The sequence below is a fragment of the Hemicordylus capensis genome, chromosome 1 (genome assembly GCF_027244095.1).
Source record: "Hemicordylus capensis ecotype Gifberg chromosome 1, rHemCap1.1.pri, whole genome shotgun sequence".
Lineage (NCBI taxonomy): Eukaryota > Metazoa > Chordata > Lepidosauria > Squamata > Cordylidae > Hemicordylus > Hemicordylus capensis.
The window spans coordinates 217,180,206-217,197,294 of NC_069657.1; the positions used below are offsets into that span (position 1 = coordinate 217,180,206).

At 40.7% G+C, this 17,089-nt stretch overlaps 2 protein-coding genes across 10 annotated transcripts in view; one reads left to right on the forward strand and one right to left on the reverse strand.

The window, feature by feature from the left end:
• LOC128337059 (MOB-like protein phocein) overlaps nucleotides 1-10,380 on the forward strand; it is a 38,324-nt gene extending 27,944 nt beyond the window's left edge. For all 6 annotated transcript variants that reach the window (XM_053277664.1, XM_053277613.1, XM_053277621.1 and 3 more), the window contains 6 exons: nucleotides 725-825; nucleotides 1,271-1,313; nucleotides 1,504-1,590; nucleotides 5,281-5,360; nucleotides 5,866-5,977; nucleotides 7,983-10,380. In XM_053277664.1, the coding sequence (XP_053133639.1) occupies nucleotides 725-825; nucleotides 1,271-1,313; nucleotides 1,504-1,590; nucleotides 5,281-5,360; nucleotides 5,866-5,977; nucleotides 7,983-8,114 (555 nt within the window). In that variant the 3' untranslated portion in view covers nucleotides 8,115-10,380. The remainder of the gene's footprint in view (nucleotides 1-724; nucleotides 826-1,270; nucleotides 1,314-1,503; nucleotides 1,591-5,280; nucleotides 5,361-5,865; nucleotides 5,978-7,982) is intronic.
• Nucleotides 10,381-12,904: 2,524 nt separating this feature from the next.
• RFTN2 (raftlin family member 2) overlaps nucleotides 12,905-17,089 on the reverse strand; it is a 50,470-nt gene continuing 46,285 nt past the window's right edge. For 3 of the 4 annotated variants that reach the window (XM_053277675.1, XM_053277684.1, XM_053277693.1), the window contains one exon: nucleotides 12,905-13,627. In XM_053277675.1, the coding sequence (XP_053133650.1) occupies nucleotides 13,361-13,627 (267 nt within the window). In that variant the 3' untranslated portion in view covers nucleotides 12,905-13,360. The remainder of the gene's footprint in view (nucleotides 13,628-17,089) is intronic. The other variant, XM_053277701.1, reaches the window with a different exon arrangement.

Genomic DNA, 17,089 nt, shown 5'->3' on the forward strand with positions numbered 1-17,089 from the left:
TTTAAGATGGTCCCCTGTCTCCCAAGGGCTCATAATCTAAAAAGAAACATGGCAGATACCAGCAACAGCCACTGGAGGGATGCTGAGCAGGTACTGGATAGGGCCAGTTGCTCTCCCCCTGCTAAATATAAGAGAATCACCATTTAAAAAGGCATCTCTTTGCTCAGCTAGGGGATTTATTGTGGTTGGGGATTATGAGAGTTGTATTTCAGCAAGATCTGGAGGACCACAGATTGGGAATCCTTGTTCTACCTATTTATTTCTGGATTCTGTCATTTGTGAATTCTCCTAGGAGATATCAATCAATGTGACAGTAAAGAGATTAATTTAATTTTTACCTGTGCTTAAAGAGGTTTTGACTGTTTAGAGAAGTTTGTCACTGTTTATTGCACTAAGAACACAATGGTGTTCTATGCACCCTATAATAGCTGTCTTTCTGTCAGTTATAGTTGGCTGGTTTGTTTTTGGACTTGCTCCACAGTAATAGTTACTGAGTTACGGAGTCAAAATTCCTTATGTCTGCTTAATATTAAGTAATGTGCAGAAGCAGTTGGCTCTTCTTTCTTGGAACATTAGAGGCCCAGCATAAGTCCTGGTGTAACATAGTGGTTAAAAATGTAAGTTTGAAAGTCTCCACTTCTCAGTTTGTCACAGCCACACATTCACTAAATTCAATATTAATTGTTCAGTAAAAATAATGTTATTTAAATGTTTTCCTCTCCAGTATATCCAACAAAATATAAGGGCAGACTGTTCAAACATTGACAAAATTCTTGAACCTCCCGAAGGACAGGATGAAGGTGTTTGGAAGTATGAACACTTAAGGTATGGGATTTGTGTTTTGTAAATTAAGGTTACCATAACTATAGCCGTTCGCTGGAAAAAACAAGTTGCTACTCTTATATAGTAATGTTCTTTATGTCCTTTGCAACTCAAATCTGAGAGTCCAGTAGTTGTTTAGAAAGAAGTAAATTATAAGAATTGAAGCCTCAGGTGCTAAACCCCTCTGACATTCCCTTTTATCTTTTTCTAGGCCTAAAATCTTTTCATTGGCAGGAATTTCCTGTAGGTGTGTGTTGTGGTAGTTGACATTCTTTTTATGATCTTTTTGAATATCTGATGTATACATTTCCTCCCCTGCCCATCCTTCCAGAAGTAACTATTATAAACCATATGTTTATAAGGTGTTGAAGTTAATAATTATTAGACTGTAGTGTTCTGATGTGGGAAAGAGCTGATCATCTAATGTTCTGTGTTCTAACACTTTTAGGCAGTTCTGTCTTGAACTCAATGGCCTTGCGGTTAAACTTCAGGTAACCTTTTTCTATTCCTCTAATGGTTAAGAATAAACTGGGTTTTGTGTGTCTTAAAGTCTTAACATTGTTCTTCAGCACTTCCGTGTGCAGATGTTTTTGGTTAGTCGTTCTAGGTATAGTGATGATATAAAAAGAACAGCTGCTTTATATGCCCCCTAGGATTGATCTCTCTTCATATTTTTAACAGACTGAATGCCATCCAGATACATGCACACAGATGACAGCGACTGAACAGTGGATTTTTCTTTGTGCAGCCCATAAAACTCCCAAAGAGGTAAGAAGGGTAGCGCAGAAAGGGCCTGACAAGGTGCTTTCCTGCTTATTGTGCTTGGGATGTCATCTTAGCACACCTTTTTAATGTAAACCAGCAGCCTTTACCTAGCTACCACTGTCCACTTTCATTTTGTCTATGAGATGGTCCCGATGTTCGGCTTGGTGGTGGTGAACTTCTGTGCCTAAGAGGGATGAGCATGGGCTTCAACTCAGGAACAGGTTTGCCCACCACTATCTGAATGAATGTGCACTTGTAGCCAGGTAATTGGAGGGGATGCAGCATCTCTCCTTCAAATCGTGCTGCCATTGCAGAAAATGCAGCATTTGAGGCATAACCTGGGATTTCTGATTAAATTCAATTCGGTTCTCCCAGCCAACTCCACCACTGCTGTTTAATGCCCTTTATGTTACTTGGTGACAAATACAAGTCCCTCTTGCTACGACTGCACATCTTGGCAGTTCCTTTAAAGGCTGTGTTTTATTTTTAATTAGTTCTTTCAAATACAGGTACTCTAGAAAATAAGAACAGCCCTGCTGGATCAGGCCTATGGCCTATCTAGCCCAGGATCCTGTTTCACACAGTGGCCCTGTGTGAAACCCACAGGCAAGAGAAGAAGGCATGCCCTTTCTCCTGCTGTTGATCCCCTGCAACTGATATTTAGAGGCGTCCTGCCTCTGAGCCTGGAGGTAGCCTGTAGCCATCAAGACTAGTAGCCGTTGATAGACCTGTCCTCCATGAATTTGTCTAAACTGTTTTTAAAGCCATCCAAGCTAGTGGCCACTATCACATCTTATGGGAGAAAATTCCATAGATTTAATTATGTGCTGTGTGGAGAAAGTACTTCCTTTTGTTAGTCCGTTTCATGAGATGATCCATAGTTCTAGTGTTGTGAGAGAGGGAGAAAAATTCCTCTCTTCATACCATGCATATTTTAATAGACTTTTATCATGTTTCGTCTTTTTGTCTAAACTAAAAAGCCCCAGATGTTTTAGCCCTGCCTTTTAAGGAAGGTGCTTCAGACCCCTTACCATCTTATTCTACATATTTTCCAGTTCTATGTCACTTCTGAGATACAATGACCAGAACTTTACACAGTACTCCAAATGTGGCTGCACCATAAATTTGTATAAGGGCATTATATTAGCAGTTTTATTTTCAATCTCCTTCCTAATGATCCTGAGCATGGAATTTGCCTTCTTCACAGTTGCTGCACCCTGGTCATCAACAGCTCAGACCCCCATCAGTGTATATGTGAAGTTGGGGGTTTTTTTAATCCCAATGTGCATCACTTTACACTTACACTGAACTGTATTTGCCATTTTGTAACCCACTCAACCAGTTTGGAGCTCCTCACAATCTGTTTTGGATTTCAGTACCCTAAAGAGTTTAGTATTGTCTGCAAATTTGGCCACCTCACTGCTTAACCCAAGTTCTAGATGATTTATGAATAAATTAGAAAGTACTGGTCCCGGTACAGATCCCTGGGGGACCTCACTTCTTTCCTCCATTTAGAGCAGGGGTGGGGAACCTTGGCCCTCCAGCTGTTCTTGAACTACAACTCCCATGATCCCCAGCCGCTGGGGATGGTGAGAGTTGTAGTTCAAAAACAGCTGGAGGGCCAAGGTTCCCCACCCCTGATTTAGAGAACTGTCAGTTTATTCCTGCCTTCTGTTTTGTTCCTTTGTTGCTGCTTCACACATCGATACTTGGATAACTACTTTGAACAAAAATAAAGAAGCAGCAAACATGAGCTAGGTTTCCCTTCTAGTAACGTTCTGCAACTTTCAGAACACTTTCTAGTAATATGCATGTCTTGTTTCATATTTCTCATAAAAAGAGAAAACAGGCTTATTTTCTGCAATAGGCTACCTTTCCTCACTTATTATACAGTCTCACACTAAAGGTGCAGAATTGAGGTTAGAAGGAGCATAATGCTAAAGGCAGAAGTGCTCCTTACAGGGATATGTCTTATTTTGTTTAAAGTACCATGTGCATAGATGGTGCCATATAATTGTTAACTTGGATTTGTTTTCCTCGAGACACTATTAGAATTTGAAACTATCTCTATTTTCAACTGTGGGAATGTAAGTAGTCACCTTTGGATACTTCCTTCATTGTTGAAGAGTTCACCTTGTTTGTATTAGTGTGTTGGTTTGACCTTCATTGAAATGTGGTAGTGATATATTCTGCTGAAGGCTCTGGTTTAGGACTGATCCACACATTGCTTCTGTCATGTGATATTTTCTGCAAAATATCTCTGTGGAAGCAGCAGTAATCCCTGTGTGGTAGGAACTCGATTTGAATAATGTAAGGAATATCTGTTGAGTATTTGGCTTTTTTTAATCCTGTCCATATAATATGAACATGTCTTCTGTTCTAATATAAACTTTATAAACACAATTAAGTACACAATGAAAGAGAATAGGAATTATGATCTTGGAAGAGATCACAAGAGTGAGGAGAGCTGGTCTTGTGGTAGCAAGCATGACTTGTCCCCTTAGCTAAGCAGGGTCTACCCTGGTTGCATATGAATGGGAGACTAGAAGTGTGAACACTGTAAGATCTTCTCCTCAGGGGATGGAGCTGCTCTGGGAAGAGCATCTAGGTTCCAAGTTCCCTCCCTGGCTTCTCCAATATAAGGCTGAGAGAGATTCCTGCCTGCAACCTTGGAGAAGCCGTTGCCAATCTGTGAAGACAATACTGAGCTAGATGGACCAGTGGTCCGACTCAGTATGTGGCAGCTTCCTGTGTTCCTAACAAGGATAAAACACATCTGTAAGCAGCAGTTTATCTGAGAATGCAGGAAATAAAATGAGAGAAAATATAACCTTGAGGAGGAAAATCTATCATTTTACAAGGTAGATATTTGCGCTGTGTACGTACACACGCGCACGCACACACACACACACGCACACACACATATCCACAAAGTGCTCTGTGGTTTGTTTATTAAATATATATAATCTGTGTCAGGTGTAGTGCATATCTCATGCTAAAACTAGCTGGTTGAGTCTGATAATGCCTTTTGCAAAGTGTTGCAGAAGAGGAGACATTTGGCTGTGTGGATAAGTTGAACTGGTACTGATGTTCTTTGATAGAACCGTAAGGTTGATGTGATTTTTTGATGTGCCTTCAGACACAGCAGAGTTCTGTACATTTGATTGTAATCCCAAGCACACTTGGAAATGATTTCTGTGAAAATTGACAGGCCTTGCTTCTAAGTGTATGTGCTTAGGGTTGGGATGCAAGACACTTGTCAGATGTGCATATTTCTGTAAAACCTTTTACTCTAGGCCAGGATTTCTTAACCTTGGGCCCCCAGATGTTGTTGGACTACAACTCCCAGAATCCCCAGCCACAAAGGCCATGTCTGAGGATTCTGGGAGTTGTAGTCCCAACAACATCTGGGGTCCAAGGTTAAGAAACCCTGCTCTAGGCCTTAAAACTGATGTGCCATTTGAAAGGGAGTATTCACATCTCTCCTTGGCTATACCTTCGAAGTAGATGGAAAGTAAAAGTATTTCTCTGCAAAGCCCACTGCAGATATTCAGATAATTCCAACAGAAAATCTGGTTATTAGGTACCTAAAGTGATTATAAGAAATGTGAACACTTGGGTTGTTTGAGACAAGGGTACCAGAGAAAATGCTACATGTAGTGAAATACAGCCTTTTCCCTTTCCCCTTTTTAGTGTCCTGCCATTGACTACACCAGACACACGCTGGATGGAGCTGCATGTCTTCTGAATAGCAATAAATATTTTCCCAGCAGGTAAAGCACTCTGAGAGCCTTTCTGTATTTTGAATACAGTCATCCCTCGCCAACCGCGGGTTTCCCAATCACAGATTTGAGTATCGGCGACTGGGAATTTGTGGCAAGTTTTGCCAGTCGTGGACATCAAACCTGAGTATCCATGGTCTGGCATGATTTTGCGGGGGCATCTTTTCCAGGGCCCAGGGGGTGATTTTTTTTCTATTTTTAACTGTATTTTGCGGACCTATTGTGACGGCAGTTCCCCTAACCCCCTGTTTTTAATGTATTCCTATTGTTTGTCAACTGTGAATTTGCCAACTACGAGGTTTTCCAGGAACAGAACCCTCGTGGTTGGCAAGGGATTTATAATTTGTTCTCAAGGAGTGCATAAATGTGAATGAATGAATGCTTATAATTTCCCCCCACATATTGTAAATCTCATGTGTTAGCAACCTACTTCTATTAAAAATGTACTTCAGCATTATATAATTGAATGTGTTATGTTTGTGTTTACTTCTTACAGAGTTAGCATAAAGGAATCGTCTGTAGCCAAACTAGGATCAGTCTGCCGTAGGATTTACAGAATATTTTCACATGCATATTTTCATCACCGTCAAATATTTGATGAATATGAAGTAAGTCCTGTAACCATAAGTGTCTTAGTATAGAATCATACAAAATGTTATATTATAATTGGTCGAGTAGTAGCTTTAGCTTTATTACCATTTAGTACCAGCATTTATTTCTGTATTCAACATGCAGAGTTTCTTTTTGGGGCCACTTGTGACTTTTATTCTTTGCTTCTATGAAGTAGTGTTGTGGAGTGTGGAATGTGTGTGCCTCCACGTTGTTGATTTGAGGGTGTGGTGTTGTAGCGGATTAAAACCTTTGTCTCAGGGCAAGCTCACATGAGGGAAAGAAATGCTGAATCATCCCTGCTGAGCTGCTTGGATAGGCTTCTCCTAAAACTACCCTGTATTATCGGTAGGGTAGTGTTGCCACCACCACCCGTCTGACCAACAGAGCTTGAATGTCCATGGGTTTGGGGTGGAATCCCAGGGGAAAAGCTCTTTATTTTGCTCTTGGGCAAGTACAATAATCTTCCACATGCAAGCCTGCATGTGGTGAAAAAATGGATAGCTTCTGACCGTTTGAGGACATGATTGCACCAAAGGAATCCCCCTTTGGCCCCCCTTTTCCTTAGTTAAAAACCAACTTGGAGAGGCTTGTAAAAATAACAAAACCAGTTTTATTCAATTACTACAGACTGTTTCTGTCAGAGGCTTTCTCAGCTTTAAATACAGTTAAAAATACTTAGTAAGCTACAAAAAATAGGTTGTCTTAATGCACACTTAAATGTTTATAGAGTATTTTGCAATGCCCTAGGTAGGGTGGGCATAGGCTAGTGTTTCTTATTTTAATTATGTTACAGGTAAACAATAATATCAGGAATATGCAATACATACACACAAAGAAATATAAGATCTGGATTGTGATCCATTGTAACCATAAGGAATGGGTTCTGCGCCTGCGCAGGGAGCTTGCGATCTGATTGATTAGCTCCTTTCGACGCCCCTCCTGCCTTCACGTGCTGTGCTGAGTTTGTTAAGATTGGCGGTTGGGGCGTTTCCATTTCAATTTCTCTTGACCAAGTTTCTAATGCACAAATCTGACTAACAAACTGTTCCCTATGCTAAATTCATCTTCCTTGAACTCACCCAATTCCTGAGGAGAATCAAGCTTCTTGCAATCCTTTCTTTTAAGGATCTACAGAGATATTCCACAAGAGAAACCTCCATGCTGGCTTTGATCATGAGGAAGCAAACTCCATTGCCCCTCTCAAAGCCTTTCTGCATGCATTTCTCTCCAACCAAGACCGCTGCTTTTGTTCCCAGAATTCCCAGCAGCCACTCTCCCAGGTCCCACCCACCTGGTGTGCTGATTGACTGCCCTGGAGTTCACCAGTCAAGACAAGGGTTCACTTCCTGTTAACTCTTTAGTGAGAGGGGAGTCTGATCACTACGGGTGTAGCTTTATATTTTCATCATAGATGCATTATATTGACATTTTGCATAGAATAGACATTGGGAAATATGTTTAAAGGGCCTAGTTCTGAAAGCAAATGTGAATGGTTTTTATTACCTTACTAAAGTGCATATTGGCCATTCTAGTTTCTCCAGGCTATTTAGTTTGAGCACAAATCACCCACTGTTTTATGTACTGAGCAATAAGTCAGCTGAGTAGTTGATGGTAGTGTTCTCTTTGTGTATTACAGCCACCTAATTAGGATCTTGGTATATGAAACTGTTGTGCATGTTGTAAGAGATGCACTATACGTCCTACGTTCTTTGGAGTGATTATAGCACATCCATCGCCACCTGCCTTGTGCTTGATTTGACCCCTCTGCTTTTCTGATCCAGAAGAGCCACCAAAGCAAGCATCTTGATGGGCCATGTTCTGCTGCATGAATTCTGGGGACTAAAGACCTGTATTACACTGTACTTCGTTCCTACATAGGGGTGTCTCTGTATATGAAATTGTGATACATACAATCATTCTGAATATTTTGGATAGTCTCTCCTTTAAGGGGTGTGTGTGTATGTGTTGGTTAATCTATATGATCTTTTTTTCTATTCTCAGAATGAAACCTTCTTGTGTCACCGGTTTACCAAATTTGTGATGAAATATAATTTGATGTCCAAGGATAACCTGATTGTACCAATTTTAGAAGAGGAGGTGCAGAACTCAGTTTCTGGTGAAAGTGAAGCATGATGGGTTTTGTGGACTGAAATGATTGCGTAATTAACATTATGTACTGTATATATCATTTTAGAAACTTCAATCATGTATCCTTAGAGCTTTGTTTAGTATACTTTTTGTATGCTGTGTGCGTTGCCTCTTAATATGGGATATGGTTTAAGTTATTCATGAGCTGTATATTCAATGTGGCACTCATGGTTTTTAAATAAAATTAGAATTATCTGTTTATACTGCCTGTTAATAAAAGAATTTACAGTTCTGTAAAATTGCTGCTAAACAATCATTGGATCACAATCTTCAAACTTTGTCCAATTTAAACCTGAAGCTTAGTGTACTAATTAAGTTGGAACTGTAGCCTTAGTTTGACACTTTAATTTCAGAAACGTGCAAGTCCATTTAATTCTAACGTTTGTTGTATTCTTTTTAGAAAGTACCTTTGTTTTAGTTCCCAATTCTTGCTTTTGGGTGTGCGCATATATAGTGCTAAACTATTGTAGTATGTGTGTATCCAAATATTCATTATTACAGTATTAATACCAAAAGGATAATGTTTATTATGCTGCCAAAAGTATATTCTAGATCTCTTTTTGTTCTGGACTTGCTTTTCTGTATTGAACAAGGCTTGTGAGTATCACAAAAGGTCATGAGTTCAATCACCTTAAGACAAAGATTCCTTCCATATTTTCCTGCCCACACCTCTCACTAGTGGATTAAACTTCTTGCCTACAGTTAAATACTCTGTGGCTTATACCTGTGCATATTTTTTTATAGTAATTGCTTACAGACTATACCTTGCATTAAATGTTCATGTTACACTACAGCAGTGTGTGCCAAAATAATCTTGCTTGTTTTTAGCAAAAGGGTTTCATGTACTTGGAATGTTGAAACTCTTCCATAACAGTACATGCAGCTGGAGTCTTCTCTTCATTTTTCATCTACCACTTAAGTCTCATCTGCTTTTATGTTCTGGTAATTGAATTCTGCCCCTTATTTCCTCAAATCTAAATGTGTGTTCTTTAAGTAGCATTTGCAGGTTTGCATTAGCACTAAGGTTCCATGAGTGCTCCTTAATAGAGTTTGGGCTCTCCTGAATGCTGTAGAATTAAATATTTTTAAAAACAGATCTAGCAGGTGTTGTTACATTAGGTATACATAAATCTAAAAGCACTAGCGCTGTTGTTTGATCAAATGGACTTAGTGAGATGTTTTAACTTTGAATTTGGTGTACGGTTCTTTCACATTAAAGACATTAATCAGTGCTCCTCTTTATCTGTTTGAAATAGATACATTTTGGCCCTAATGTGGCCAAGCTGACATTACTTAATTTGCTTCCTTTTGAAGATTACTCATTAACTGGGAATGAAAGAAGTGAATTTATTTCCCAGTGTTCATAAATTTGTCTTCAGAACATATAGTTGACATGCCTTAATTGCATAGAAGATATTCTAAATTGGACACATCTTTAGCCAGTTTGCTACTTTGATAACATTAAAGGGAATCTAAAAATGAGGAATTGGAGGGTGAGAGAGACTCAGTTTGTCAAGAGGGCTATCGTGGCACAAGCCCCAATCACTTGAATGGGGTTGTGCTGCTGGCATATTTGGGGGGGACTGAGCTGGAAGTTCTTCAGAGTGTTTACATGGCTCTGCCGTCTCTGGCAGCTCTTATTTTCTATTTTTAAAATGGTTTTAATGGTCAACAGGGTCATCACATCAGATGTGTTCATAGCAACAGCAGTTAACTGAGGCTTACCTTGGGCAATGCAGATTTGATTGGGACCTCAAAACATATGTCTGAGGAATTGCATTTCACAGGTGGCAGGATATTTTTGGCATTGTCAGAACTGGTTGGTTCATTGTAGTTTCCCCTAGTCAAAGCAAGTTGACCAGAAAGAAGAATGGTGCTCCAGGCTGCAATAAAATCTTAAGACATCTGGTAAATGCCTCTGAGATAGTTCATCTTGTTTTTAGCAAATAATTCTGATTATGCTACTCTGTAAACTTGCTTCTATATAGTCAAAGTTAAGTAAATGACCTAAACGGGACACTGCTTGTAACTTTCCCTTAATGCTGTTGACTTGAGTACCTCTGATAATGTGTGTGCACATGTGCCTGTCTGATACTATAGAACTTCAGTAAGTTAAGTGAATGATTGACTTTGTATGGTAAATATATTGAGAGTTTAACTTACATCCTGCATTATAGGGAAACAGAAACATTTGACTTTTGGAATACACTGTAAAAAGTAGAGGTTGCAATTAAATTTTTTTCTTTTTCCATACCAGTCTATCTTGCTAAATGATTCTCATTTTGCTTTTTTCTGTGTGTGTACATTGCAAGGTTTCCCCCCGATAGATACTGTAACGAAGAGTATCACTCTTCCCTTCCAGACTTTAAAAACAAACATGGTTTTTAAAAGATGTTTACTTGGAGTTTTATCCAAAGCAAGCGAACCATTGCAACCCTTAATGTAGAATATGCATTATCCAGGTACCTGAATATGTTAACTTTTGTACATGTCCAATGTCATGATGGGATGTGTGGGTTATACAAATCAAAGACTTGGGCTGTGTACACCTGGTAATATTTTTCTGAAGCAAGAGCTCTTAATAGCATTCATTCAGTTTCATTTTGAAAAGCTTGTTATAGAAGCCAAAGAAATTAATATTCATCATTTCCTCATCATTTCTACATAGAGTTAAGCCCAGGTGCTTGGTGGTATTTTTGTGCTAGCTTGTGACTTAACTTACATTGTTCAATACACTGAAGTCCAAAGGATTTACACATGGGAACAGCTTTTTTCCTTCTTATGCAAGTCTGATACACAAACAGTGATGTTGGGCTTCATATAAATAAATAAATAAATAAATAAATGCTGCTGTATTTTTACAGTTGTATAGCACTGCTAATATGCCCGTCAGTGTTGATTTCAGTCAGGAGTGATTACATGGTATGCATTGCATGAGTAATTACTGAGGTGCTAGATAGGATATGCAACTGACCACCCCACCCCCCCAAAAAGGGAAGTTGTTGCTTTTGTTCAGGGTTTTAAAATTCCAGTGGCCAGGAAGCCCTGACTGTGAGCAGAAAGTGCTTCTACTTGTATACAAGGCAGGGGTGGGTGGGTATTGCAGCTTTCCCCCCATCTGCCCACCAACGCAGGACTAGCCGCATGCCTTCTGTGGTGGGCTTGAGTCTCTGGAGGAACGTTGAGCTTCCTTGTGCTGGGGTCTTTCCTCTCCATTGCCTTGGGGTCACCAGCCTTGGGGTCTCTGGTAGGTGGCTGTTGGCAGGGAGACAAAAAGCCATATGTATGTGGCCCTCTGGATCCCAACCAGTTTGTCCTCTTGGTTTACTAAAATTGTTTTATAATAGAGCTCTGTGACAAACACATTCAAAGAATATATGTGTTTTGTCACAGAGCTCTGTTTGTAAAAACATCCAGCCCTGAAAGGGAAAACTATAGGCTGTAATTTTTACAATACAATAAATGTTAAGAATGGGGAGTGTTTTAATGTTTCTCATACGCAACGAAATGGGGATGATTTTTGCCAGTCATCCCTTTTTTCTTCTGCGCCTCCTGAAAAAATGTCTTTGCAGGTTGTAGGACATGTTTTTCGAAAGGCACAAAGAAGATTTATGCCTATATTCCTATACTTTGGGGAAACGGTTATAGTTGCACAGTTCAGTTATTTGCACTGAAACTTACTTTACCCAATATTCAAGAAATCTGTACATCTTGCTAAATGATTCCTTGTTTTAAGTAGCATGAGAAAGGTACTTAGCTGTTTGATCCCCACTGCTGGCCATATAAGCTAGAAACATTATTTTTTTAAGATGTGAAATAAAATTTGTACATTATTAAGCTTACCAGAACATTTGCTTTATACATTGTCTCAGCATAATTTTACTGAAATTTATGCTCGAAGCGCTCCTCTGATACTTTAATCCCATTGCTATTGAATGTGTTCATATTTTCACTTATTAAATTATTGTCCTTTAAAAAGCATGATAAATATTAAGTGTAATTTTACCATTGAGCTCTTAGCTTCTTTTAGAAGGGAATTCCATCTTTCCCCATTGAGTTTTCTAAAGCCAGTGACTGAATTAAGCAAGGAATTAAACCAAACCCAAAAATGAGTTCAGAGGGAACTCATTTTTAGTGAATTGGATACTAGATGGACCAACTGTGTGACTCAGTATAATGAACTTCAAATATTCAACAGGTATTTCCAATGTACTAATTAAATCAAGGCATGAGACTTGCATTCCTTAAACTCTTTCCCATTCCTCAGTGGGAGTGCATCTCTTTAATCTCTCTCCCTTTGCCATTCTAACATTTGCAGGTTATCACTATCTAATGACTCACTCCTCTGTATCAGTGTATTGACTGACATCCAATATACAGCTTTCTGTAGTGTGTCAAGGAGTTTTATCATTACCATGCAGCTTCAGACCACAGCAGGAGGAGGACGTTGTTTATCTGGCTCCAGATGTGCTCTGTGTCAGCTTGCAATATGTCCCTGAGGGCTGCATGATCCTTAGATACATATTTTTGTATGAGAATTCACTTCTAGAACCAGAGCAAATGGTCAAAATTTGTTTCACTCTGCTGCATGCCCAAAGCTGTGTGGCCCCAGTATAGCTAGGAAAGTTCTGCTTCATGCAGGAGTTTTGTTCCTGGCATGCTACAGGAAGGCTGACCTGGGTGTCAGCCAGTGTTCTTAATACCAATTTTTAATTTTAGTTCTGGACTTGAGTATAAGCAGACTTACAATCTGAAAACTAAAACATGACACAAAGTTCCTTATATACAGTTTTAATTTACTCTTAAACCTTACAATGTTTATGATGACATGTGATACAATATCCTTTCCCTAACATTTCCACTTCTCGTTGAAAGTGTTATTATGTTTTCCAACAGCAGCCAACACCCCATCTGCAGTTGTTTCCCTTCCAGATGTCAGAACGATAACAATCATTGAGATAATTGCCAGTGACATTTAATACTGTTCTAGAAATGTAACATCCCAGTGAAGTAAGTAGGCCTAACCGAAAGTCAACACTTCTGCTAAATACTATGCAAGTAAAGTTTTGCTATGAGCACAATGTTGAGACAGTGGGGGCAGGGAGGAGAAGTACAAAGTACATATATTTGGCTAAGGAAAGGCTGAATTCTATACCAATGCATATAAAAAGTAAATTCTATTTTTTACATTTCTTTGAATTATGTACATGTCTGTCTAATACAGTTACTGCTCACATACATGTGACCTGAGTGACTCCATCATCTTGGTCAAACTGTCCATCCTCCAATTCCCTTAGCATGTCATTGCTGCTGAAGCCAGGGAAGCTTCCAAACTGGGTAGATCCTTCCTTGGCCCAACTCTGTGTAGAAGGAGACAGATTAAACAACTCATCTGTAGGATGTGTACTTTGTGCAGGATGGGAAGTAGTTGTGTCTAATCCAACACTTCTGCTTGAAACTTTGCCTTTTTCTTCTCTGAGCAGCTTGGTGGGTTTCTTCTGGAAAAACGAAAAGGGAATACAATCTTTATTTACGATCATAGACCAGCATAGAAAAAGGAATACTCTGAATTAGATTTAACTTGCAAAGATAGGAGCTCAACTGAACATGAGCCTGTGTTTCAGAATGAAGAATTTGGATTAGAATGGTTATTTGCATAATTTATAGCCTGCTTATGGGCACGGACATCCTCTGCAGTAATACAAACTGTAACATCTGTCTGTAGCAAAAGCCAGATTCAGTTCTGGCAAGAAGTTCCTCATCCCTGTCATTGTAATTAGGTGTGGCCAGTACAGAGTGCAGCCAAGTTCCCAGGAGACAGAAAAGAGTTTAGATACAGAAAAGAGAGCCTTGGGCAGTGCTCTTAACACTTTAGTAGGAACCAAGACTTGATGTGGCAAGGCTGATAGTTGCTGGGGTTGGGAAATGAGCCTTGTACACCAGGACAAGGCTACCTGTTGTGTCATTGGGGTGGAATTCAAGTCCTTGATCTTACGTACTCCACCTTAATGCATGGGGTTGGACTCAAAAGTACATTTCTGTGATGCTAGAGATGCTGACTTTGAGAGAGAGAGAGATGAACTGGTTAAGGATCACCCCATTTTTCAGGCCTTCTTAACAGTAAAATACAAAGGAAGCTGTCACTGACTTAGGTATGCAAGCTATATACTGATTTTTCATTAGCAAGCACTTATTCTGTACTGACATAAAAGCCTGACTAGAGATATTGGGTATAATCCTAAAAAAAACCACACCAGTCCCATTTATCTGAATATCAGATGCTGTGCCCAGTTTATTGAGGTAGATGATTTACACACATATTTGCACTTCCACCACCCCCTTTCTGAATATGTCATTTATGACAGATAAAGCCTCAGATGGAAATAGGTTTTAACCCCAAAGCACCCATAATTTATTAAATATTAACACTGAGAGCTTGAAATGAGCACCCATAATTTATTAAACATCGACACTTTGAGAGCTTGAAATGGACACCTTAAGGACCTAATGACATATTTTTGTGGTTTGGGGGAATAAATAAATTGTGCCTTGGTACAATTTGAAGCCAAAGTGATTGATACATCTTTGAAGCATGCAGGACGGGAGCCATTTGTGTCATCCTGGTTAAATGTGCTGTGTCAAATAGTCCTGTGGGGGGAGCAGCAGTGGTTTGACCTTTACCGTCTTTGAGGAACAGAAGCATAAGGTTGTCATTCTGCACCCTTTTTTATTTCATTTTAATTGAAAACCTTGGTCTCTTGGATTAGCAAGTGGGTGGGAGGTATACACCAGAATGGCTGGCTAGTTATATTTCTGTCATTTGCATACAGAGGTGCAATGTTAAAGGCATACAAGTACTTAAGTACTGAGCCCCTTTTAGCACTGCGAATGTATCCCCTTTCTCGGTTGCTGAGGCCAGGGACATCTCATGGGTTATCCTCTCTCAGGAGCTCCAGGCAGGACAGAAAGTAAATAGTTAAAAAACTAAGCCACACCCACTAGAGCCTGAGGGGGATAACCCTACCCAGTTCTTTCTGTCCTCAGCAAACTCCAAGGCAGCATTTTTCTAGCTCTCTATTTTCTGCTGATATTACTTCTCTAATTGACTTCCTAACTCAAGGTTGACTCAGCCTTCCATCCTTCCGAGGTCGGTAAAATGAGTACCCAGAATGTTGGGGGCAATATGCTACATCATTGTAAACCGCTTAGAGAGCTCCGGCTATAGAGCGGTATATAAATGTAAGTGCTATTGCTATTGCTATTGCTAACTACAGTATTCCATTCTCCAAATCCTTTTTTCTGTCCCTGATCCTTATTACTTGCTATTACCTGAAAAGAAAAACACCCTTCTTTTGTCCGTTTCTCTTCCCCTCCCCCTCCATTCTCTCCCCCTCATCTCCTCTTTCCTCTCCGTTGCTTGGAGCCAGGCAGAGAGGTACAGAGCAATTTCTCCAACAAGGGGAAGAGATCGAGTGTTTTCGGCCTGGGAGGCTTCAGGGCCTTTTGTAGGCCCCATTGGCGCAGACTGCTGCAAGCTCTAACATAGCAAGGCCACTTTTCCGACCTCCCGAAAACTGCCTGAAAAATTCACCAGCAGTGAGTTGACGGTCCGTGATCGGCCATTTTTTCATCTATTGGCCATGGAGTCCGCCCCAGAAGGGCTTAATTTTCCCACATCGGTGACAGCTGCTCTCGAGTCGCCCTCCCGATCGTCGAAGGGGCCGCGTCGAGTCTCCCGCTCTTGGGCCGTGAGACTTGCGCTACCATGGCCTGGCACGCCACACTGCTTCAGGCAGCTTCAGGTGGCTGTGAAGAGCGCTTTGGGAGGCTCCCTATTGCCAACGCCCCACCAACCTCTGAAGGGATTAGGCGGATTGGCGAGCTGGCCAGCAACCTGACCGGCAGGGCAGCGAGGTCATTACAGTCATCTTCTGTTCCTAAGATGGCGACGGTTGCGAAGACTCTCTCCATTTTACCTGAAGGAGCGGGTAATGTAAAAGGGAGACAGTCTCTAAAAGGGCGGGAAAAGACTAAGACTGTGGTGGATGGCCAGCAGGGTGAGTCTGCTGCAGAGACTGGGCCTAAAGAATCCAGTTCTCACCCTGCTGTTTTACCTACGTCTGTGCCACCTGAGTGGCAAGCATGGTTTCTCAATGCAATCATTGACACCATCTACCAGGTTAGGCCCCCTAAGAGGAGTAAGAGAACCAAGAAGGGGAGAAGGTGTAGGTCACCCAGTGTGAGCTCCTCATCTAGCGAGTCTGTCAGTCCTTCTCCCAAGAAGGCCAAAAGCAAACGTAAGCATAGTGAGCTGGGCAAGGTGGCATGGGACCATTCCTCTGAAGCTTCCGATCAGACTCTGGGGGCCCTAGGGGTTTATTTGCATCTCGGAAAAATGTCATTGCAAACTCAGAGAGGCCTAATCAGCCTTCTGACCCTGAAGACCCAATTAATGCAGGGGGAGATTTTGATCCGGACCCAGAGACTCCGTTAGACAAGGATGACGGGGAATGGTCTGGAGGGAAGGACACTGATGATGCCTCGGTGTCACAGCACCTCTTTGTGGCAGAGGACTTCAGCCCACTCATGTCCAGAATTATTAATACAATTGGCCTGAAATCAGATGCTGGGCAGAGTTCTGACTCTTCCACCAAAGGAGACTTGGTTTTTCCTAGAGCATGCCCCAAGGACATGCTGATGCCCATGCCCGAGTTGTTTGTGGATGTAGTCAAACAGGAATGGTTGACACCAGCTTCCAACCACAAGGCTACGTCGATGGCTAACAAATTTTATTATTTTCAGCAAACCACTACAGATTTTATTTATTTATTTATATATTTATTATATATCCCGCTTTTCCTCCAAGGAGCCCAGAGTGGTGTACTACATACTTAAGTTTCTCCTCATAACGACCCTGTGAAGTAGGTTAGGCTAAGAGAGAAGTGACTGGCCCAGAGTCA